The 23,135-nt window shown below is 41.1% G+C and overlaps 1 protein-coding gene across 1 annotated transcript in view; it reads left to right on the plus strand.

Annotated features, from left to right (window-relative positions):
- The window catches only part of EMCN (endomucin), a 110,320-nt gene extending 87,649 nt beyond the window's left edge, over positions 1-22,671 (plus strand). Inside the window, exons 6-12 of the mRNA XM_086464798.1 lie at positions 4,502-4,534; positions 7,560-7,625; positions 9,192-9,287; positions 11,017-11,041; positions 12,032-12,093; positions 19,329-19,442; positions 22,616-22,671. Of these exons, the coding sequence (XP_086320924.1) occupies positions 4,502-4,534; positions 7,560-7,625; positions 9,192-9,287; positions 11,017-11,041; positions 12,032-12,093; positions 19,329-19,442; positions 22,616-22,671 (452 nt within the window). The remainder of the gene's footprint in view (positions 1-4,501; positions 4,535-7,559; positions 7,626-9,191; positions 9,288-11,016; positions 11,042-12,031; positions 12,094-19,328; positions 19,443-22,615) is intronic.
- The last annotated feature ends 464 nt before the right edge of the window (positions 22,672-23,135 follow it).

Here is a 23,135-nt window from a genome sequence, read left to right on the forward strand (position 1 = left end):
TGAAGGCACCCAAGCCACAGCTTCTACGTGGGAGCTCAGGGGAAGACAAATTAATGTGAAATTGGTCCAAACCAGAACATTTCTGTTTGGTATGCTCAACCAAAATAATTCATCTGGCTAACCTCAATGCAAAAGAATATATTTAGTTTTGAGACCATTTTCCATTTTTTTAAAAAATGCCATTTTGGTGAAAATTGCCTCTCTTGCCGCAGAAAAAGAAAAAAGCACATTTTGAAGAGAAATTTCCAATCAGCCATATCAAAAGATCAGGGTGTGGGAGGAGTGCCACAGAGAGCTGGAGAGCTACTGAAATGAGTGGGGGAGCCTAGGAAAGAACTTGGAGAAACATCAGAGAGCAGTATTGATGTATTAAAGAAGACTGAAACCACCAGCCACGGAGGAGGGGCCGCGTAGTGCTCACCCAGGCTGGAGAAGGCAATAGGAACGGTTTTTAGCACAGAGAGCCACCTGCATGCATGTCATTGACACATACACTTCTTTAACTCTGGCTGTCATGTATAATATACCTCCTACTCATTCTCCACCCCTGCAAAGGGTTGCTTGCTATTATTTAATTTTCTCCTTTTATTTAATTAATGAAAAATTGGAGATTTAATGGATCAATCAGAGTCTACATCTGAGAAACTGCAAGTATTATAGCTTTTTATTCTCTAACCTAAACAACAAAAAATCCATAAAGCAGTATGAGCTTAAGTTCACCCAGCAGGGTGGTAAGATCAAATGATCTATTATAATAAAGTGTCAGATGAATCAACCTGCTGCATCTATTGATATCTTTATTGCACTCCTCCAATTTTAAATCCTACTCACTTGATTCACAGGATGCATTTCCCTAAGAAAAATTCTTATGAGTAAGACAAGGAGGGTTTGACTCTTTCTGTACACAAACTGTGTAGGAACTCTGGATAGTGATATTAGGTAAAAATTACCCATCATACATTCAGCTTCTTCACAAAGATGAAGAGACACAAAAATCAAAGTGCCTGGGAGATGGAAAATATAGCAAAGCTTCCGTTAACACAATTACAGATCTATAGCATGGTCAGAGCAAGGAGGGGTTTTTAAAGTTCTTAAATTTGCTTTGATTTAAATTGTGGTAGTCCCTCTGAGTAATCAGCCAAATTTATACTTTTTTTTTTTTTTTTTGCTAGTGAACACAGTTTCATGTGGCTGCCCTCCAAAAACAGAAGCAGCAAACTGCAGGGTATCCAGGCTGCTTAGGTAGCGTTCGTTGGAGAACAGAATGGGGAGAGGTTAGTTATTGGTCTTTCTCTCCATCTGTCAAGCTTCTAACCAGCGTTGAACTGACTCAGGCAGGTATTTTCAAATCAAACTATCGTCATGTGCCAAATTTTTTATCCTTGTCCTCCTTACTGCACAACAAGGACTCAGCACAGCCAGTGTTGCACATCTCACTTTTCATGATGAATTTGGAAATCTTCCCAGATTATTTATGCAGAGCATCTGCCCCCTAACTCGCAGCCCCAAAGGATGCGGTAAGCTCTGAATAAGCAGCTAGAACAACTGTGGTAACTATGTTAGCAAGTAAGATGCTGCCTTTCCTTCTGTCCTTCTCTTTCTGTAGAACAGCAGTATCTGACCCCATCACCAAAAAGGGCACTGGATGGTTATTTAGAAAATGCAAACTGAAAGCACCTGCTGAACTGTTCTGATAAGCACAGCTTTGTTTGTGTGGCAGGGCTGAGCAATCGCTGAACAGAGGGTGAGCTGGCACATTGCTTGCATACTGGAGATGGGGGGAGAGAGAGAAGGGCATGAGATTTTTCCTATTTAATTTTTCATGCTCTAGTAGAATCTGGGTGAGATATCTTTGGGGAGGATGCTTGTAGTGTTATTGTGGTAGATGCGTGCTCTTTTAAAAAATAACAGAGGCTCGGGAGGCTCCTACAGTCCTTGAAGCAAGGATAGGGGCTGCTGTCATGTTTCCTACCTGGGATCATTTCTGCTGTCTGGGTTTATTGAAGTGGTGAGGTCTGGCTGGGGTAGCAGCATGGGTTTTGTTTGTGCCAGTGGGTACTGAACTGCAGGTTGCCTGACCCTTCCTGTTCACAGAGCCTAACGTCACCTGCATTCAGCTTTGACAAACCTTAAGTCTCTGGGGTAAACTTGCATATCAATTTCAGGCTTGACATGCTTTTTCTATTTATTTATTTGCTCTAATTTGAGACAAGATGGTTCGTTTTGTTACCAAGAGTGAAGTTAAGGGAAAATTTATAACTAGGTTATAATCTTGGGGTGTTTCTTAGGAAAGCTCAACTCTCCTCAGGCTTGGGAGACAAGGTTTGAAGTTTCATAGAGAAGTGGACTATTTGTAAGACTTGACAAAGTCTTCTGCCTTTCTCCAAGAACCCCCACACACAGGGCTTTACAGTTTGCTTGTTCAACCATTGCTGTGTGACCACATGGTATTTTTTCCATGGGATCCCACTTCTTATAGGCTGAAGGAAAGGCAGTATTCAGGTAGCAAGCGATCATATCATATTTGAATATTTCCTTAGGTCAGGTATGTGTCCTGCTGTGTTCTGTACTGCGTATCATTCCAAACCTCCTTTGACAGACGAGTTATTAACTTCCCGAAAGCTTTTCCTTGGCTCTTGTTGTTAATGTTGCCCAAACATGCTATAAACATTGCCTCATGAATCATCACAGAGATCATCTCTGACTGAGCAAGGTGACATTGCCTTTTGCAGATGTATTGATGAGATGATAAAAAGCTTAGGAAAAAAGTGTCCTCTGGATCCCAGGAAGCCAGGGCAGGATAACTGTATACCTTCAGAATACTTAGCGCTGCTAATATTTAGTTTGTACAAAAAGAGCTCTTACTGCTGTCTTTTAAGTACTTGGCTTTTCAACCTGAACGTGCTTTTCATGCATGTTTGTGATTAAAATGCAGTTAAAGCTCCATCACATATATCATTAGCAAAAGTGGTTATTTGCACCCCAGGAGCTCAAGTGATCCATGTTTTTAATTGAGTGTAGAGAGGAGGAAAAACAAGAGAAGCCATTATTGTTTTCAAAGAGTACATCCAAAGGGGCAGAATAATGTACTTCGCTCATGTTACAGCTCCGGTGGTAGGTGCTGTCTCTGTGTAAAGCACTTGTCCACAGCACAGAAAGTGCAGCGAGGGTCTAAGAGTGGATTTGTACTCCCTGGGGACCCCGGTTGGAGGAGGAGCACCGCAACCCCAGGCGCTCAGGGTAGAGGCTCAATGCCTGCCTGGAGTTTCAGCTGCCTTCATGACACTCCCTCTGTGGTCTCCCAGCCTGGCATAGCTGGGACACAGAGGACGTGCTGCTGTGTCACGTCCTCCCTGTAAACTCTCGAGACAGGGTCAGATGCACCACATTCTCCATAGATGCTGTGACAGCAGTGAACCCTGAAGAGACCCAACAAGGGGGCTTTTATGGTGCCCTCCAGCCTAGAGAAAGGTGACAAAATGCTGAAATTTATACCTCAAAAATAATGAGTGGCTGCTGAGGATATAGTACCTTATATAGTGCTTATATTGTTTTTCATGTGATAGGTCCAGCAACCCAGTGTGAGAGGCCTCACCAGGCGGGCAGAATGCCAGTCACTCGCCCCTGGCAAGAGACAGTCTGTCTTGTATGAACAGATAAATGTTTTGCTGCCTGTTCACACAGGTGGATATTCTCAAAGACACGGACGAGTTAGGTGCCCGGCTCCCTTTGACTTTAGAGTGATCACAGAAGAGATTTAATGCAACGTAATAAAAATCACTGTGAGAGCGATGGTTGTCTGTGGCTAGCCTCCAAATGTGAAGTATTCACAGCCACCTTAGTTTCCAAGTCTGCTACAGTCTAGACACACAAAAGCAGCAGCATACTAACAAAAACCTAACAAAAAATTTGTGTTCTGCACCAGAAAGTTGTGAAGTGGCCAGGGGAAGCTGACAGTAGCAGGCCAGTTAGCATTGTGCACAGCGCTCTGCAAGGTCCATTTCTTCCTCATTACCAACGCCTCTTACTCCTGCTGCTCGGCAGTCTGCTAGCCAAAAGCATCAAGATAATTAATGAAGATTAATTTTTAAAGAGTTTTGTGATACTTGAAGACATGTCTCAAGTACGCATTTGAGTTGATTTTATTAAAACACTTATTTGGCAGTTAAATGTTAGCTATTCCCTCCCAGGCACTTATTTGGTTTTGGCAGAAGGAATTTTTTAGGAATCTATGAATTAATTCAGGATTTTCTTCTCTTGAACAGAATAACAACCTAGCACAGGCTAGGCTTTGGATTCTGCTCCCTTCTATAAGGGATGTCTGCAGACTTTCACAGCTTAGAATTCTACGCTTGGGAATAGTGTCAGCACGTCAGTTCTGGGGCAGCATTTCTTGTGGGCTCACTGAGCACGTTGCTGGAGTCTGCCAGTTTGTATGATGTGAAGCCTCTGGACATCTAAAACAGATACTAACAAACCTGTTCCTTCTGTTTTGTTGCAGGCCTTCACGTGAGCTCCCAAACAGAATCAACAAGTAAGAGCTATAGAAGAGTTTGCCTCTGAACACTGACAAAACAGGCTGGTGTGGGGTGGGAGGGGGTCAGCCTGAGCAAAGGAAATGTTCAGGGAACAAGGAGGCCCTAGGGGAGGAATGAATCTGAAGTATAGTACAGAGGAGCAGAGGAGTAATGCTCAACTTGCAGCAATGGGTAACTTTGCTGTGATTCCAACTGAATGCCATGTTGGACTAGCAGATATTGAAAAGAAAACAGGGTGGGAGCACAAAAAAAGAAAAAATCAGGACTGATATATTGCGTGATGCAATGGGAAACTGATATAGAGTATTTATCAAGCAGCTTGTTCTTGTCAGTGGTTCTCATTCCTTGTCCTGTGGTTAGCTGCAGCAGGTCCCAGAGTAAAGCAAGAGTTTCCTGTGCTAATGAACCTATATTGTCCTATTTTCCTTTCTCTGGGCTTATCAGGAAACAGTCTCTTCTGTACTGGTCACTGCAGTTCTTGATGCTGCTGCCAGCAAAACCTTGTCCCTCCTGTTACCATGATGGATGTATTACTCCAATTAACTGTATTCTGATCTCAGATTATTCCATATCTGGAAATATCTTCCAGATTCACTTTCTAGATCCAGAGAAAGTAGACAGGATGGACTGGCTTGTGAGAAACTTTAATGAATTAAATGGGTAACCGAGTTAAAGGTTTTAATTCCTTAATCTATTTTATTCATTCAGTAATGTGTCTTTTTAGCTGTTGCATTTCTTACTGATGGTCTGAAGTAGTTAAAATGCTAACCTACGGACTTTTCTTTCCTGCATTACTCATATCTTGGTCATTTAACAGAGAACTAGGAAACAGTGGATTTGAATCCTCAGTTTTTCTCCTGAGGAGATGCTGCACAAATGCAGGGATACACATTCACGATTTTCAGTGTAATTTGTTTCTGTTGACATTTTCAGTCAGTATCGAGAGAACTCATTGCTGTGATAATTGCCTGCTTGCCCTGTGTATCATGTAGTATATCAGGTAAGGTAGCAAAAAGGGCAGCAGTATTTCCCTGGGAAATCTAGAGCAATAACATGGAATTACGAATTCATAGGAATTATTTCAGTCACTTGATGATGGCTCACAGTTTCCATCCTAACATTATCTCCCCTCAGCAAAGAGGCACCACAGGAGAGGGAACTTCTGCTTTAAAGAAACATAGTGATTTTTCAGAGATAAGGGTCTCATACAATGGTTGTTTCCTATGCTATAACATCAGAATATCTCAGCTGTGACTGTATTGTTTAGGCACCACACAAGCACATAGTAAGTGATCATTTTTCCCCAGGAGATTTCAGTCTCTGGCCAGACAAATGGAAGGGGGGATGGGGAGGGGAGGAAACAGAGAAGCTAAATAATCCACCCAAAATTCACACAGCTACACAACAGTAGAAAAAAAAAGTGAAAACACAGCGCTCTCAAATCTTTCCCTTTGCATTACCAGTCAATCCACATAAATTTTTAAGTAGGACCATATGGCTCCTAGTTACCTGGAAAATCCAGTGCACTGGCATATCCAGCAAACCTGTGGAGAAACTGGACTCTGGCTGTTCTCTGCTTTGTCCTCTTGCATCAGAAGACAACATACTCTCGCATGTCTGAACAGACTAGTATGATGTGAGAATAGGAATAGGGGCAAAAGGAGCATAGTGGAGAAAAAACAATTAGCAAAACATTTCTCAACACTAGGCCTGAGTTTAAAATCAGTGCAGCAAGGAAGAGGGAGTCCTACATGTTTGGGACAAACAAATCTTGTTTGTTACTCTAATTCAGCAGACTAGAATTACAAGTACTGCCTATGCAAAATCTTCTGTAAAAATAGGGACATGTCATTCAGAGACTTAGCAGAACAAAATTGTATTCTAGCCCTCAAAATGGCCCTGGAAATTTGTTTTAATGACTCAGTTAATTTCACAGCTTCCACCTATCAATTTGAGCCCTCTTCTGTTCCTTGGAAGAGGAACTGTGCATCCCTACAGGTGTGGAATATGAGTGAGTACCTGAGTAATAATAGATCAGAGCCTGCAACAAAACCTCAGTGGCTGCTACCATGTTCTCACTGATTATATATGGATCTATACTCTATACTAGGACGCCTGCTTAAGAAACCACCTTACCCAGGTGCCTTTGTCTGAGACCCATTTCTGATGTTTAAATGAGCAATGGAAATGCTCGGCCTTGCATTACATTTGTCCAGCTGGTCCACTTCTCCAGCGGCAGTAAGCACATATCTACTCAAGCCTCCATCCAATATGGAATACAATCCTGTGTGCTGTATAATGTAGCTAGGGAAGCACCAATGTTTGCTTTTTCTTCTCTCTCTCTGGAAGTTCAGTGATTGATTTTACACAGACTATATGCAACAAGGTAATAAATATTTTGGGTTGTTGATACCTGACTCAAATTCAGATTAGCATCTGAAGGTAGAAATGCATTCCTTTAAACCCTGCCCTAAAAAAAGCCCCAGAGGCTCCCAATGGTCATTGCTGTCCCCAAATGTGGCAGAGAGAGGACAGGCATCCCTTTATAACACTTAACTCTCGAGAAAATCTCTAGCTATTGATAGCGGACCTCTTTGGACTTCTTCATTTACTATTAACAATTTTTTTAATTAGCAGTGAAATATTTTGATCTTTCTTCTTTAGGAGGCAGGTCTAATTTTCACCCTCTGCTTGTTTATTTGCTTGTCGAGTTCTCTTCTAATGTTCAACAGTACCTTAACTTCCTAAAAGTGAAAAAGTTTGTAGCTCATAACCTGTCAGTGGACAAGCAAGTGATCCTAGGGAAGAATGCACCTGTGCAAAGTGTGTGTTTCTTCTAGGCCATCCCGCCTGCCAAGTTATCCAGGCATTATTGAGAAGAACTGTAACTGGAGCACTAAATGGCTCCAGAACTGGGGATACAAAAGTTGTTTTGGGAGGTTAATTTTTTAGGGGAGTTTTTTGGGGAGATCTGGAAATTGCGTGTTAACCTGAAAGGCAATATTTCTTTTGCGAATCTAGGTTTTGGCAGTCACGGAAGCAGTTCTGGAAACAAGAAAGTGCCCGGGCATGATATCCATTATTCTAGTGAGTGTTCCTACTTTATTGTCCAGCTTTTGAGTTTTCAGTTGATCAGTTTGGCTTTTGATGAGTGATTGGAGTAGCAGAGAAACGAAACTGGCAGATTTATTTCTAGCCTTACCAGACGTAGACCCTATTGCAAACCCAATTTAACTTCCTGTTATAAAACTCCTCTCAAAGAGAAACAGAGTTTAACAAGTTGACACCACTCTCACTGGAGAGCAGCACAATTATTCCCAAGGACTGATTCAAAGTGATAAAACCGAAAAAAAATGTGAACAGTCATCCCGTGTGAGAGAAGACACAAGGAAACATATGAAAATGTTGTTCTTATACTGTTATGGTTACATCCTATATGAAGTAGTGTTATGAATGTATCATATGAATACATTGTTGATATTGTCATGGGAGAGAAGGACTAGGAGGGAGTCTTCTGCAGACTCTTCAAGCATTTGGTATTTGCATGATGTATGTTACTTAATCTTTTATTTTAATATTATGCATCTCTAGGGCAAGAGTGTTGCTGCAGATCTGCTATTTCCTACCCAAAGTACTGGCTTAGCAAATACATTTGATGTTTTTCCACTGTAAACTTGTCTTCGGGTTCTCCCTTTAGTTCCATAGATGTACACATACATCTATATGAATATTAAATATTAATTGCATCGAAAGCCATCCAAGATGCTATTTCTAAATATCGGGCGGGCACGATCACTGATGCTGTGGGAACGCAGCCGCAGCCTCACCTGACACAGGGCTTAGGCCAGCAGGTAAGGGAGAGCCTGCTAAATTTGAATGTGGCTGATGGCTGCCAGAAAAAAAAGATAAATGGGGAGAAGCTGGGCTTCTGTATTTCCCCGGGAAAGCTTCTCTTTGTTACATAATTCTTTCCTTTTTACTTCTTGGCTGGGAAACACCTGTCAGGAAATGGCAGATGGTGGGAAATAATAAAAGGAAAGAAATGTCCTCATTTAAAAAGGAGATCTTGCATTTTCTATCCCTGGTTGTGAGTGCTGTGGGGAATGTAACTAAATTATGTAACTCCTTGGCATCTTTCTGGGTGTACAATGTTAAAAGAGAAATAATCACTTCAGTTGCTGAATTTCAGATGAGTCTTGTTTTCAAAAAAGAGGAAAAAATAAATTGCATGTATCAAAAATTTATTCCTGAAACACGACTGTTTCACAAAACCTTTGGGGGCCATCAACACTGAGGGTGAATCATGAATATTTTGATCAAGATTATGGTGGTCCCAGTGGGGTAGGTGTTAAAACCTCACTCTCCTACAGAAAAATGGGTAAAACCAGCACTACAGGGCAGGGCAAGCATCAGAGAAGGATTAAGGGTGGGGGAAGGGAGGTGCCTAAATCCTCCTTGCACAAAGATTGTGACCCTGCAGGTCAGTAGGTGTCAGAGGACAGGAGCAGCATGTTACCCCACTCCAGAGAAATTAGTGATGTTTGGTGAAGCGGAGCTGGAGGTGCCTCTCGCCTTTGTGTGTGTGAGTGCCTGTACACAGAGACAGTGCAAGCCAGGGCCAGCAGGCAAAATTACATTCTCCCTTTTTTGCAGGCATTATCTTGCCAATTGTCATCACCTTGATAGTCATTACCCTGTCTGTCTTCTCGCTGGTGGCTTTGTACAAAATGTGCCAAAAGAAAACTCCAGGTATTTTGTTTGCTTTCTCTGTAGGGGGAAAAAGATCAAAGTGCTATTTATTATTAAAAGATCTCTGGGGTCTTTTTAGACTACCTTAACCACAGAAGTTGCAGTAGTCTGATAGGAAAGCTTCTTGTATTTCAAAGTATTTTGTCTGAAGTAGGAAAGTAACACTTCATTTTCAAAATCAGTAGGAAGAACAGAGGGAGCAAAAACGTCTCTGATTGTGGGAGAATACATAATACCATAAAGCTTTTTGTTCATGGTTTTGCAGCTACAGAGAGATAACGAACAGCTTTGCTAACACAATAAGGTAGAAAAGGACAGCGAAAACTAAGTTTACAGATATTGTTTAACGAAATCACTATTTTATCTCTGTTCTAGATACAGGCAAAGAAATATCAATGCTTGCTTTTAGGAAATACCTGATATATACATACATACACACATATATATGTTATATATAAACAAAATTTTCCAGTTATAGTAGAATGTACATGGGAACAAAATCCCTGAGCAAATATATTTTCAGAAAAAAGCCATCTTGACAGAGCAGCTAAAGCCAGTATCTGTTTCACTGCTGTCCATGAAATACTTAAGATAACGGTGTATAATTCCATTAAATTCCATTTGCCAAATGTTTCAAAGAGTTGCCCAAGAGGGCCACAGGCAAACATAATTCTCCATTAAGTGAAAACCCAGATCTGAGTCCAGACTGTGTTTTTTCTCTTCCTGTGAGCTGGCATGAGTTAGGAGACCTGTGCAGAGCTTCAACTGTGAAATCACCAGGCCTTGGAAATATAAAATCACAACAGAGTTTTGAAGCTGTAGACCAAGGCAAACTGTGTGTCGCAACCAATTTAGCCAATGACATGGAAAACCAGACCCAGATAAAGAGAGGAAGGTGTGATCCATGCTTAGGAAATGACTGAATATTCAGAGTCAAGAGATAAAGGTATGAGGTGAAGAACATTTTCTCGCCAGCCTCCCCCATGCACAAATGCCAGCAGGGATGTTACTAGCAAATTCACTTGGAAGCTAGAGTAGACAGATATCTGTGGCGCTTCCTGTAGGATTTGCCCAGGCCCGTCCAGTGTCCACCCACAAATGGAGAGCCCTGTGCCCAGTGCCATGGGGTTGGGATTGGCTCTGTGTCTCCGATGTAACACTCTGACCCCATCCATCTGCCCACACTTACACATAAGAATAAAATATGTTCGGTATATGATACATTTGGGGAGAAGACTGTTCCTTGTCAACAGGGATGACAGGCTCTGTTCTCAGATGTTGTGCCAGGTTAAACCCAACAGAGTGTACAGCCTGGCAGCTTGTTCCTTCATTCCCCTCACCCTGTATCTTTTAGCTCAGTTGTTATGTACTCGAGAACCTTTGCGTGCTTGCCTCCTCTGTGCCAGCTACCCAGGGATTTGGGAGCTGCAGGGGAAAATGTGTTTCTGCTGTGCTCTTGAGCAAGTCACATATCATTCTTCCTAGTTTCCAGAAGTGTCGATTTGAGCAATGTCAGTTCACTTTCATAGATAACACGGTTACCTTTTGGGAAGATGAAGTAGAAAAGTAACAATTACCATTCAAACTGGTTGATTGTGTTAATGTACTTAACGCTATGCTGCAAAATCACACCTAAGCCTTCTGCTAGCAACTGCAATAGCTATGTCTAAATGTTTACTTAAGCGAGTTCTAGCAGCCAAAATGATATTAACTTTGTTCCTTCTTCCAGAGAGACAAGAGAACGGCACTGAACAGTAGGTTGAATCCTGTTTTTTCATTGCTTTCAGATCTATCATGGGCATTTGTGAATGCAACAGACTCTGCATGAAATTTTCTTTGATCTTTCTCTGTTTAAACATAATAAGCGGTTGCCGCCTCAGAGAGAAATAGTCCTGTTATTATACACCTGTAAGCATGATAAGCAGTTGTTCCAGCATGGATAGAAATGTGGTGGCTCTCAACTGTTTTGCAGGGGATCCTTTTGAAATGAATAAATGGCTTTTGCTGTGCCACAGGGCCCATTGGCCCAGGGTTTTTTCTCTTTTATACAATTTTTGCCCCATTGTTGTTTTTGTCTCCCCTATCCTTTCCCATCCCCCTTCATGTTTTCTCTCTCTTTACTGTTTTTTATTCTGGATTATTTTTCTCTTTCTTTTTCTCATGTCCCTCATTATTTCATGTTCCTCTGTCCCATCTTTTCTCCATTAGTCTATTTGCAGAGGCTCAGTTAAAATAGTATTGGCATAAGGAGTTTGAGGAGAGTGAAACTGAGAAAGATCTGTTAGAAGATAAATACTAGAGGCCATTTGGTCTGTTTGTGACTTCCATGTTTTGTATGACCAAAAGCAATGTTTGGGCTGCTGATTTACTTGCTAGCCCTGTCTCCCAGGACATCTGAAGTGGTCCTTCTTGCAATTCAACATGGCTAAAAGGCTTGTATTGACAGAAAAAAAAAAAGATTACTCCTTTTTTTTCCCCCCTGATGTACTTCTTCTGTGGAGCACTATATTGAAGCTGGAGTCATGCAACTTGATTTACTACATATTTTAAGAGAAAGGTGTTTTCTGAGATATTGGTATATGGTGATTTCCACTACCAAGACTTACACATGACACCACGCAAAGCCCATTTCCAGCCCAACAGTGTAAACTGGCACAGGTGCTGCCTCCTCCAGATCATAATCTTAGAGTTTGGCTGACCAACATGCATGGAATGTCTGCTTAAATATTTTCTGACTTCAACAGGGCCCAGTCAGATAAAGAAGGGGTCAAACTTCTTTCTGTGAAGACAACTTCTCCTGAGACTGGTGAGTGTTTCCTCTGTGTGTATGTCTGTCTCCCTCTCTAAGCCCCGAGAAGAGCGGTTTTGGGATGTCGTTTCCAATAGCAAAACCATCTTCAGCTCCTGTCAGGTCAAAGTCACTGCAAACAATTCCTCTACAGTGCAAATGCCCAGACTGGGAGCCTGTAGAGCTGCAGTGAAGCTGCACTGTGTGTGGTATCAGTATTTGGGAGGGAGAAATATGACTGGTTTAGGGAAAATAATTTTTTTAAATCATTGATGACAAGTGATCTACAGCTAGGCATGTTCAGGAGTAACCATGATCATGATATTTATCAGCTAGACCTGGCTGTGCAAGGAAGTTTGAGGACTGGTAATATCCCAGGGGCCAAAAGCTTTGGGAGTCAGTAATATCTGTAAATAGGGCTCTGCTGGAGTTGGTGTTGGTAGTGTCCAGTCAGTCCTGTACCCAGCCACCCTTTGCATTCAAAATTCTGCTGTTCTGTGTTTCACCGATCCAGTTTCTTACAAAATATGTGGTAATAAAACCTAAAGGAATAGAGGTTATAGATAACATGCACAAAACAAAGTAAAATCTCATCGACATAAATGAAGAGACAGATGCAGTTACAGACTCCGCAAGAAACAGAATAGCACAAAATAAGACAGGCAGAACAGCTATTCAAAAAAAAAAAAAAAAGAAGAAAGAGCTACTTGTGATGAAACTTCCCCCCTTCTCCATTGCCATTCACTTCCTCAGCTGTGTAGGTCTCACCTTTGCTCTCACCTCATCTGCAGACATCCTCCATGAAAAACAGCCTCTTACTTTATGCTTTTTTACATATAACCCCCCCTTTTTAAGGTTTTTGTCCATCTGTTCCCCCTACTGATGTTTCAGAGGTTGCCCGATAGCTGCTGTCCCCTTTCCTCTAAATTCTCAGGAAGTCCTCTGAAATACAACACTTGATATGAACTATCCTGTGCTTGCCAGAGAGGCATATTTTGCACTCTCCAGCCTTCTCTGCAACTCCCAGAAGCTTTTGCGCAATCTGAAAGACCCATAGGGCAGCTCTGGCAGCCCTTGGAGAAACCAGAGTTGTGCAAGGTCCCTGCAGCCTCGCCAACACAGAGCAGCATGGTAGGAGGCTAGAGGGGGAGAAGAAGGTCCTGCTCCATTGCAGGATGCATCATTCTACCCCACTGCTGCTGAGCAAATGCAAGCTACGCTTTGGCACTTAAGCGACTCTGCTTTGGCACTTAAGTGACTGAACTTCAGAGCTTTGTGATTTGGGAATTTTTTTTTTTTTTTTTTTTTTTTTAGTATATGTCTTTGGGAATTAATATTTGGCTTAATATTAAGGGGTGTGGAGTTGTGCGTATGTTTTCATTTAAAATCATAGTATTTTTGGAGAGCTGAATGAAGTCAGAAACTGGAATTCGTAGACATTTTTTGGTTGATTCTGCCCTCACACCAATTTCAACAATAAAGTCACTTCATTGGCAGCAGCAGTTATTTGTGATTTACGGCAAGGTAAATGAGAAAAGACTCAGGCACCCTGGTTGGTTTTTTTTTTTACACAAGATACAGCCTGGTGCCTGATAATCAGCTACTGGTTCACTAAGTATCCAAATATCTTCCATCCAGAGGATGCTTGATATTCTTTTTTACTGAAGTATGATGTATGCATGCTATAATTGGAAGGTATGAGTCATAACCATTTAGAAGACAAGATTCTTGCCCTCTTCTCATTAATACAATTCATATTTAAACTAGCTACCATTTTCTTTTGAATTCTTATGTCTTTACATGTTTCAAAATTAAACATGCTTTCACAGAAATGGAAGCACTGTTTTTCCCCAGGTTTTTTAGAGACACTTCTTAAATTAAAAGCAGTCTGAAAGCAGGGCCTGTTTTCTCAGAGAAATATTTGTCACTCCTATGGGTATTTTTGAATATGTTAGGATGCCTGCCCATTTGAGTAAGACTTACTTGCTTCATTAAAAGCTCAGGCATAAAAGCAAGTGCTTCTTACAGTATGGATAGGAACTTGAGGAATGTCTGACTCGTGGTCCCTCTTTCAACTAATGAAAGCTATTGCACTGCGTAAAACTTCTTTACACATGTTCTTCTTTTTCCTTTTTAGATGCATAAAATCCAGCTCATTTAAAATGGGAATTCATTGTCCAGCCATGTAGAAAGTGTATGGTGTAGCCACCTGTGATTGTACATACCACAAAACTACAAAAGTTTTGACTAAAACTGGAAAGTTCTTAAGACCAGCCTTAACTTTACAGACCTGCATCATCCTTTCACTATCAATAGGCTGCTGAGCTGCCTAAGCATAGATACAACAAAGTTTTGCTTTGACATGTATTCAAATTAAGATTTCTAGACATGTAAAAAACATATATACAAACCAAATAAGGATATGACCTACAAACTGCTCAAGCAGGCAACTAGAAAAACCTTGTGTCAGTGTTGTGCATGATATATCTTCACCAAAGGTTATGGTGAGTTTAATCTTGCCTTATTTTATCTACCTAAAAACTAAGCTGGCTGCACATGGTTGGCTGAAAGAGATATATGTGTCCAAAGGGCTATTTATCCCACCTGCCTTCGAAATGTATCTTGAACTGGAATGAGCTGACCTATGGAGGTCCATTGACTACTGAAGGATCCTATTTTAGGCCTTCTAAAATTAGGTTCTGACTATAAATTGAAAGAAAAAAGAAAGACTCCTTTTTCAGAAGCATAGCTGGATTAAATTTAATCAAGAATATTATTTCAAATACCTACAATTAACATGAAAGTATACAGGAAAAGAACAGTTTTCAGTTAAGCCTGGACTGAAGTATTGGTTTTTAATGGAGTGGTATCATCAGGAACACTAGGTAGCACTGAGCTTTAATATCCCCATGTTTTAAAACTCTTCTTAGAAAGATGGTGTTGCTGATAGCTGTGAGCTCTAAGCTACAACTGGTGGAGAATTGATGTAAAGTAAAAAAAACAGACAGACGAAACTAAACACTTGGAATTTTTCATGCACATTTGCCGGTGAACTGCAACACCTTTTAGGACTCATGAAAAATGTTGAGGGATGGAAATTCCTCAGTAACAAAAAGGTTGAGGAATACAAATTGGGGTAAGGCTGAATGATGCGTGATAGAAATATTGATACCTGAGTAATGACTTGACAGGTTTTTTTTATGGCCCCTGCCATATGGCCCCATTCTAGAGCAGCTAAAATGTATGAAGGGCCTTTATAGTAGCAGTACACCAGTTCAATATTCAGTACAAAGTCTCATATGAATGTGCAAGTGACACAATATTTCAGAGTTGTTAGGTATAATCCTGGTACCTAAGCATAAGATGATTCATTAGGGCATGATTTCTAAACTGTGTGTGCTCTCTTGAGATGATAGGGCAGGATATGACTTACTCGGCTTGTAGAGGTATTGCCTGTTCTGCATTGAATTTTCTGGAAGGATATTAAATGTGTCAAAGCTGATGTGTCTCAGATTTTGGTGAGGCACCAGGAATGAAAGGTGGCTGGAGAAAGGTCCATAGTACATGTCTGCATTAGGGCTTCCCAAAACACCCACTCTGGACACAAACAAAAATTCAAGCGTTGCTACTAAATGAAGTTGGGAAAATGTACCAGGCAAACATATATTTGAGGAGACACCTGACCTGTCACATGTGAAACACATTTAACTTATTGTAATCACATCGGAGAAAGGGATCAGTCAATATCTAGAGGTGCTTTCACATGGTGCTGCAGTACAAAACAGTATGAACCTAGGATGTAGAAGAACCAGCATTCCCTGTGTGCTCCGCGTCTCTTCCAAAAGCTGCTGTGGTTAACAATAGTAACAACCTTAGAGCTGTTATCTACTGCTTTAGCTGAATGTGCCTCCTGCCTCTAGATTTTCATAACACTTCTTGGGTGTGCCCCTTGCACAACATGAGCTACCTACCTTGAAGATATGTGGGATTTCATGGCATAGATTAATTGGACCCCAGAATTACAGTCACTTTTGAGATGACCCTAGTTTGTGCCTGCAGCATTCTCCTGGACTTCCTGAATTTCTGAAGCCTTCTCTGTAAAGGCTTTGAGGATTCCTAGCTTTCAACATCCAAGGCTGGTGTCAGTACTATACATAGTGATCGAGCACCAAAATCATCCCACAACAAAGAAAAAAACCTTGTTCTCGTTCAGCACAAAAACTTGCCTCTGTCACTGGAATACACACGAAGTTCAGCACCTGACGAGACAGCCAACTGTGGTGCTAGAGTTTGGACCTGGAAAATCCTGTGATCTTCTGAAATGACAATACCTTCATCACCACTTTCTGTGAATCTCCTGAGACTGTTTAATTGTTCTGCCTCATACATCAAACCATAGGTATGGCTATGGTACAGTGGAACAAATGTGGAGCTGGGGCAGAGGATTATTCCTCCACGGTTTCTGTTATGCTAAGCACATCTGAGCACGGACTGTGGCATTTAAGGAGGTAAGAAATCTTTGGGGTTTACCTCATTAGGGGCCCAATCCAGGGAACTTTACCCCTGCCAGGGGACATGGCTCCATAGCGGGTCATGGGGTTTCTCTGCATTGGTAGTTTCATGTCTCTCCTGTTTTGTCTAGGATCCAGGTGGATGCCTCTAGGAGCAGGTGAAAAATCCAGGTCTCTAGGTGAGGCACTCTGTCACTGAAAATTCCCTTCCCTCCTCCTCTCAGTTGCAAGGTAAGCAATGCAGGTCAGCAAAGAGCAGCCTGCTGGCATGCTGCGTGCTTAGAAGCAGTAAGAGCAGGTGTTCCTGCTAATGTGAGGGTATGATATTGATTGTTTCTTTTTCCTGTTATGAGCTGTACTTTCAATGCCTCATTTTTTTTTCCCTGCAGGTAGAAAACATAGAAGCTGCTCCATAGAAAAGGATCCTCTCACAACAGAAAGATAGATCAAGTACCTGTTTCCCTTTTCTTCTCAAATACTCTATTTTTTTTTTAACCTTGTATTGTATAATGGCCTGAAGTTCTGTTTTCTTTCATCACAGAAACTGAAGAATAAACTTTCTCAGCTTTTTGCAGCTCATGGCTGGATTCTGTTTGTGTTTACTTGCACCTCAAAGGTTTGACTGCACACACTTGCAGCTGAAACTTGGGCAGAACTGTAGACAGAAACATTAAATAGTGTATCTTCCTTCTATATTTCTAATTCAATCTGTGAGCTGCGCATGTTTGCAAGGGTTTTTAAAGCAGTTGCTTACACTTAGAGACTGCTGAGGGTCAGGTGATGTTTTCTTCTGTGGAGTGTTTGCTAACTTTCCACTAGCCTGCACCTTTCTGAGATGCTCCTCTGCTGAGGGAGCTACCTCCCACCTTTTGCTGGCCATTCAGCAGCAGTTGCCTTCCTATCCTTCACCTGAACGCTTCTGTACGTGCACTCTCTGCCATAGTGAATTGTACAGATCCTTCTGTCCTGCTGACGGTGGCAAGGAGCAGCTTGCAGGGGCATGAGTGAAGTGCTGGCAGGGGAGAGCTGCAGCACATCACATGTGTTGGACCCACTGGCCCACTCAAACCCAGCCAGTGCATCTAGGCACTGGGTCCCACTTCGTGCTGTTCTCTAGCATCTGTAATGCACCCCTCTTTCTTTTAGTTCAGCATGGTATAAATAGACATTTAGATTCTTGTGTCTGCAGAGGTAGTTTTATACTTTTATAAAAAACAGGTTTCTGCAATCTTATTTTATGAAACACTTGCTTTAGTTCTTTGCTCCAAACCACATTGCCACTTAGGAGCAATTTCTCAGCAGCAGTTATTACAGTGAAATAACAGTACAACTCATTTTCTCTTACAGACAGTGTAATCTGAGATGCAATACGACCTATTTTTTATGTCAAAGACTATTTTTTATACCCTTTTTCCTCCAGTTTTCCTAATAATGTCAAAGAGGGCTTTTCCCAGGTCAAAGACTTTCTGTATTCTTAGAGGTATGACCTGTTAACTCTCTTTTATATCATCATGTTCTGCAGTGTACGCGTGTTCTGAATAATACATTCAGATTCTGAATCAAATGAAGGAGGGGAGGAAATTACAGTGAGATTAGTACAACAGCCTTCTACAAAGGCATGCTCTACAAAGAAATGTTTGTTTCAGAGTTTCAAAATTTATTCTATACAATCTGTAATTTGAGCTGATTATGTGCCCATTACTTATTCACATATATTGGCATCAGGACGCAACATTAACAATCGGAAACAAATATATTTATGAGAGTGAAAACTCAAATCAAATACTGCACAAGTGAAATTTTAATTAGGAAAACCACTGCGTTTTCACTGAAGCACTATTACTTTCCTGGTTAAACATTTAACTTTGCAGAACCCTTCGTATATGTGTACTCAGTCTACTTCCTATGCACTTAAATATGTTGAAGGATCAGGAGTTATGAATAAAAAATTTTTCTTATTACATCTTCCTTATCCTTATCCTTTTTAGGTACGGCAGCATTTTAGAGGAGGATGTATGCAGTGCATATTAGATCAGGCCCCGTGCCTTCACTGCTAATTTACTTGGGTGAATCAGTGATTGAGGCTCCAGCAGAAGTGTTTGAGGGGTGCCACGTGGGAGGCCATGTGTATGAAATAATTAATACACCAGTGCTGTATTATGGTAGTTGCTAGAGCACCTTCTCTTTTAATATTGAAGCTAAGAAGCTGTAATCTAAGCCAGCTGTACCTACTCATATCCTGGATTTATGTAGCCCCGAATCCTGTCACTGAGGGCGGCTAGCACGAGATGTAAAGGGAAGAACAACAAACAGGGAAGGAGTCCAGTAATGTGTCCTCTGCCATAGCATTCCAGCAGTCTGTGGCTTGGAGATGTCCTGAATCAGAGGTTGCATCTTTGGTTCATGGTTCTGGGCAGCTTTTACTTCCACGAATTTGTCTTATCCCCAGTGGCATCCGTAGCCTCCTGTCTCAATAAGTTTGACAGTTTAACTACATTTCTGTCTGTATTATATGACAGTAAAGTTTAAAGACTTCAAGGGTCCTATGTCTTTGTGTTTACGATCCAATTTTAGACAAAAATCAACAACCAGGTGCGACATTAGAAGATGAGAGTGAGAATAAAAGGTTTAATGGAAGGGTTTGCTCCTCAGCTAAAACTTCCATGTCAGTATTGATCTGATTTCATTTTCCAGATATTCTGCCTAAGGCCTGTTTCTCAAACTGTGCATAATCTCTTTCAGTTTTTGTAGAAGTGCGTGATATATGTGAAGTTGGCTTCTCACTGCCCTCTGCCAATCTGTCTGAGCCCATGACTCCTCCTCCATCAGGAGAGGTGTCACAAGGCAGGACCACAGGTAAAGGGGGTCACGTTGGACATGCGGCTGTGCAGCTGAGAGTGCTTTGTTAACTGCACCAAATATTTTCTTCTAGTTCCCTTCGTCTCCCCCTTTGTGCAGTTCACTCATTTGCTTATCAAAGTAGACAAATGTGCAGTGAGTTTTCAACTCATTATCAGAAAATTATTGCCATAGTACCTATCAAATTGCATCAACCAATACCTTTATGCAAGATGCTCTACAACTTCTGTACATTGTGAGGCGCTGATGGTTCAAGTCTCTCTTGATCCCTTCCATCTCCTAGTGTACAACACTAGAGTTTGTGTGTCATCGTCCCCTAAATGCATAATCCAGAATCAACAAAAGTCAATTTTTCACTGATGATATTGTGCAACAGTTTTGCTCCTATTGGTATGTTTTGCATAACTATACCCTTTCTCACTCCATGACAGTCTTCAAAGCATGCAGGTAATCTATCTAGACTGGTTGTGCACTGCCACTGCGCCGCGTATTTTCTCCATCAGCAAACAGTTTGGTGTGAAGTAGTTTCTTCAGTCGATTAAAATGTCATCTATTCTAACAAAATACTAAACACAAGTATTTGTTTTTTGCTTCCATTGTGGGAAAGCAAAGACTAATCCATTGGTTTTGGCGGGTGATGGTTTGGGGGCAAGTTTGGTTTTATGCAATCTTGGAATTTATTCCTGTCAGTTAAGGCTATTTTCAGGTCAATAAAAATGTCTTCCCACTTGAGACTAACCTGAATGTTCTTCTTAATTTGCTCCTTGTGTTGCAGTTGGATATTTAGCACATCAAACAGCTGAACCATTAGACTCTAAAATTGTTCTAGACACCTCTCTGTGCAGTCTTAATGCAGCCCCATGTCTAAAACCGCATGTTACCCTTGTTACTCTTGAACAGAGAGCATCTGTGTGACCATTTCTTCTCCAGTATATAATAATTCTCTCTTCATCACTGAATTGTTAGTTGGCACTAAGGTTTATAGACCCTATAATGCAAATCTCTTCAGACACATTTGCAGCCATGGAGCAGCAATAACTTGGGTTTGTTTCAGAACCCTTGCAGGCTCCTACTCTCTTGGGAGCACAGTGGCAAAGCAATGCAGAGCATCCCTGCCCGCATTGAACCCTCATCGGACAATCACTGATATTACAGGGGGACATTGACCCCAGCAATATTTTGTGGCAGTTCAGAGTTTCCAGGGATTATGTGTACAGCACCGGCATATCTAGATAGGGCGTGCAAGTGTCTGTGCGCTGCAGCCTCAGGGTCTGCAATAAGGCAAGCTGGCTGCTCCTGTCCCGAGCACTGCTGTCGGCAGGTGCCACTCGAGCAGGTTGCCTCCTGCAGCCACCACTGCCTCACGCGTTTCATGCCCTGATCCAAAGCCTGGTGACATCAACGGGAAGTCACCCAGGGAGATATGCTGGCTCCGGAGCCTCTCCTTAGACATGGTATTTTCCTGCGGTGCAAAGTATTAGTCTGCCATGTAAGTCTGCCTTATTTCTAGCATAGGCAGAGCAACCAGCTGAGAGTGGAACCGATAACCAAGTATTGATATTTATTACAGCTATTGAATATTATCTTCTCCATGGTAATATGTTTCTCAATGAATTTCTCCTACGCCTTTTTTTTTAAACAATCTTGCCAATTTCTCCCTTTCACGCCCTGTTGAATCTTCTGTTTCTGTATATTGAACAAGGAGAGTAAAAACATGCAGAAGGAAGAAACAATAAATGAAGAAATAAATAAAAACAAGTTACGAAATGAGAGTTCTTGAAAATCTCGTTCCTCTATTAAAATATCGTTCACAATATTTGAACCAGTTCCCTTTATTTTAGCTTTTTAAAACAAGATTTTTATCTAACAAAATATTTTCACCTACCAAAAATGTATAAATCTTGTTGAAATGTTTCAATTTTTTTCTACCAGAAACTTGTGCTTTCCTTTTCTTTAAAAAATGATACCATGAATTAGTGAAGTAGTTGCTGAAGGCCTTTTTAACTGAAATTCAACTTCATCAGAACTTCTGAAGCTCTAACTTCGCAACATCTTATAATGATTTTGAAATAATTTTATCCAGAAATGAACACTTGGGAAGCGAACAGCATTCCAGTACATTATTGTTGAACAATTTTCAGTGTTTTTCATTGAACCCTGTCAGATACCAAGTTTTCTACTCATCTCTGAAAGGCTGCACTAAAGTAGAGCCCTTTTTGCTGCCAAGAAGATCCATCTGAAAACCATTGATGAACCTTTTCTGTTTTCTTCAGGAGTGCAATTATATAATTTGACTGCTAATTATTTAAATGCCTAATCAGTGAATTTGTTATAATCCTAATTTGTATTACAATTTTCAACCCCAGGCTATAGATCAAATGCAAGCTTTTTAATACATATTCACTTTTACTAGAATGCTATACATCTCTTCGCTTTCTTGCCTCTTGCATACGTGTCAGGCATTAAATTGCCTCCCATGGGCGGGCAGAGAGGCAGAAGGCAATTTCCTGGATGAATTTGGGTTTTCCCACCCTCATGCCTGTTTACATGGGGCTCTGTCCAGGCTGGGGATGCCTTTCACTGTTGTTCTCCATGTACGAACCTCTGACACAAAGAAATCCACTGCTGTTCCTGGGACATGCGTTTGGAACTAGGACAACTGTAAACACGTCCTCATCTGGAGGCTTATTTGTCTGCCTATAACTGCTGGCAGCAGCTCTGCTTCTCCAGGGAAGGAGGAGTGAGAATTGTCTGTAATCCCTGACTGAAGTTGTTAAATGCTCATTTTTCCTGCTTTGGAGGAACTGAGCAGCTGTCAGCGATATCGGCAAAAATTAATTTTATAGTTGTATCTTTTTCTTTTTATAATTTAATGTTCTAATCATAGTTACAAATTAATTAGTCTTATGCCTTTTCTAACCCCTTGAGAACTGCCTTGGAAATACTTTGTGGTAGTAACCCACCATTTGAGAGCAAATCATAGGGGAAATAATCTACAAAACACAGAGAAAGTAGTAAAAATCTATTGTGTTGACAGTTTTTGCTGGTTAAGTAAATCTGACAAGGAGACTAGCTAGTTTGTGCGGTAGTCGGTGATGTGCTCCTGCAAGACACATTCTCTTTTTGTCTTTGTATGTCTAACTGATGCAAATATATTTTCTATTTATTAGGAGAGCACTCATCTCAGGGGAAGAATAAAACTCGGCAACTCTTCACATCTCAGTAATAAATATGTAAGTTTATTTCTTTTGTCTTACATCCTGTAACATTAGTGTCAGTTAGTCTCGGTAATACTTGTTAGTCTCATCATCATGCCATGTAACTAAACAAAAGGGTTAAAACTGCAAAACAAAAGGAGCAATTACTTCAGCTGGCAGCAGGCTCAGGGAGCAATGGCTTAAACAAAGCTCAGCTTGAGGACATCATCACAGAGTCTCAGGCAAACCGAGGGACTGAAGAAGCTACCACCTTGCAGAGGCGGACCTTTATATGCATAGCATTTAGTTTTAACTGTGCAGCATTTCTTGGTTGTAATTCCCTAGGTGAATTTTCTTTTTATGTGAGAAGTAAGAGATTTTCAAGGGCAGGTACCCCTTAAAAAAGGAACTTGATACCGAGAAGTGCTCAGCTCCTTTGTTTTCACAAAAAATCTGTATCTGTTCCACATTGTGCAAAGGCAAGGACTTTCAT

Source organism: Leptosomus discolor, chromosome 4 (assembly GCF_034619465.1).
Source record: "Leptosomus discolor isolate bLepDis1 chromosome 4, bLepDis1.hap2, whole genome shotgun sequence".
NCBI lineage: Eukaryota > Metazoa > Chordata > Aves > Leptosomiformes > Leptosomidae > Leptosomus > Leptosomus discolor.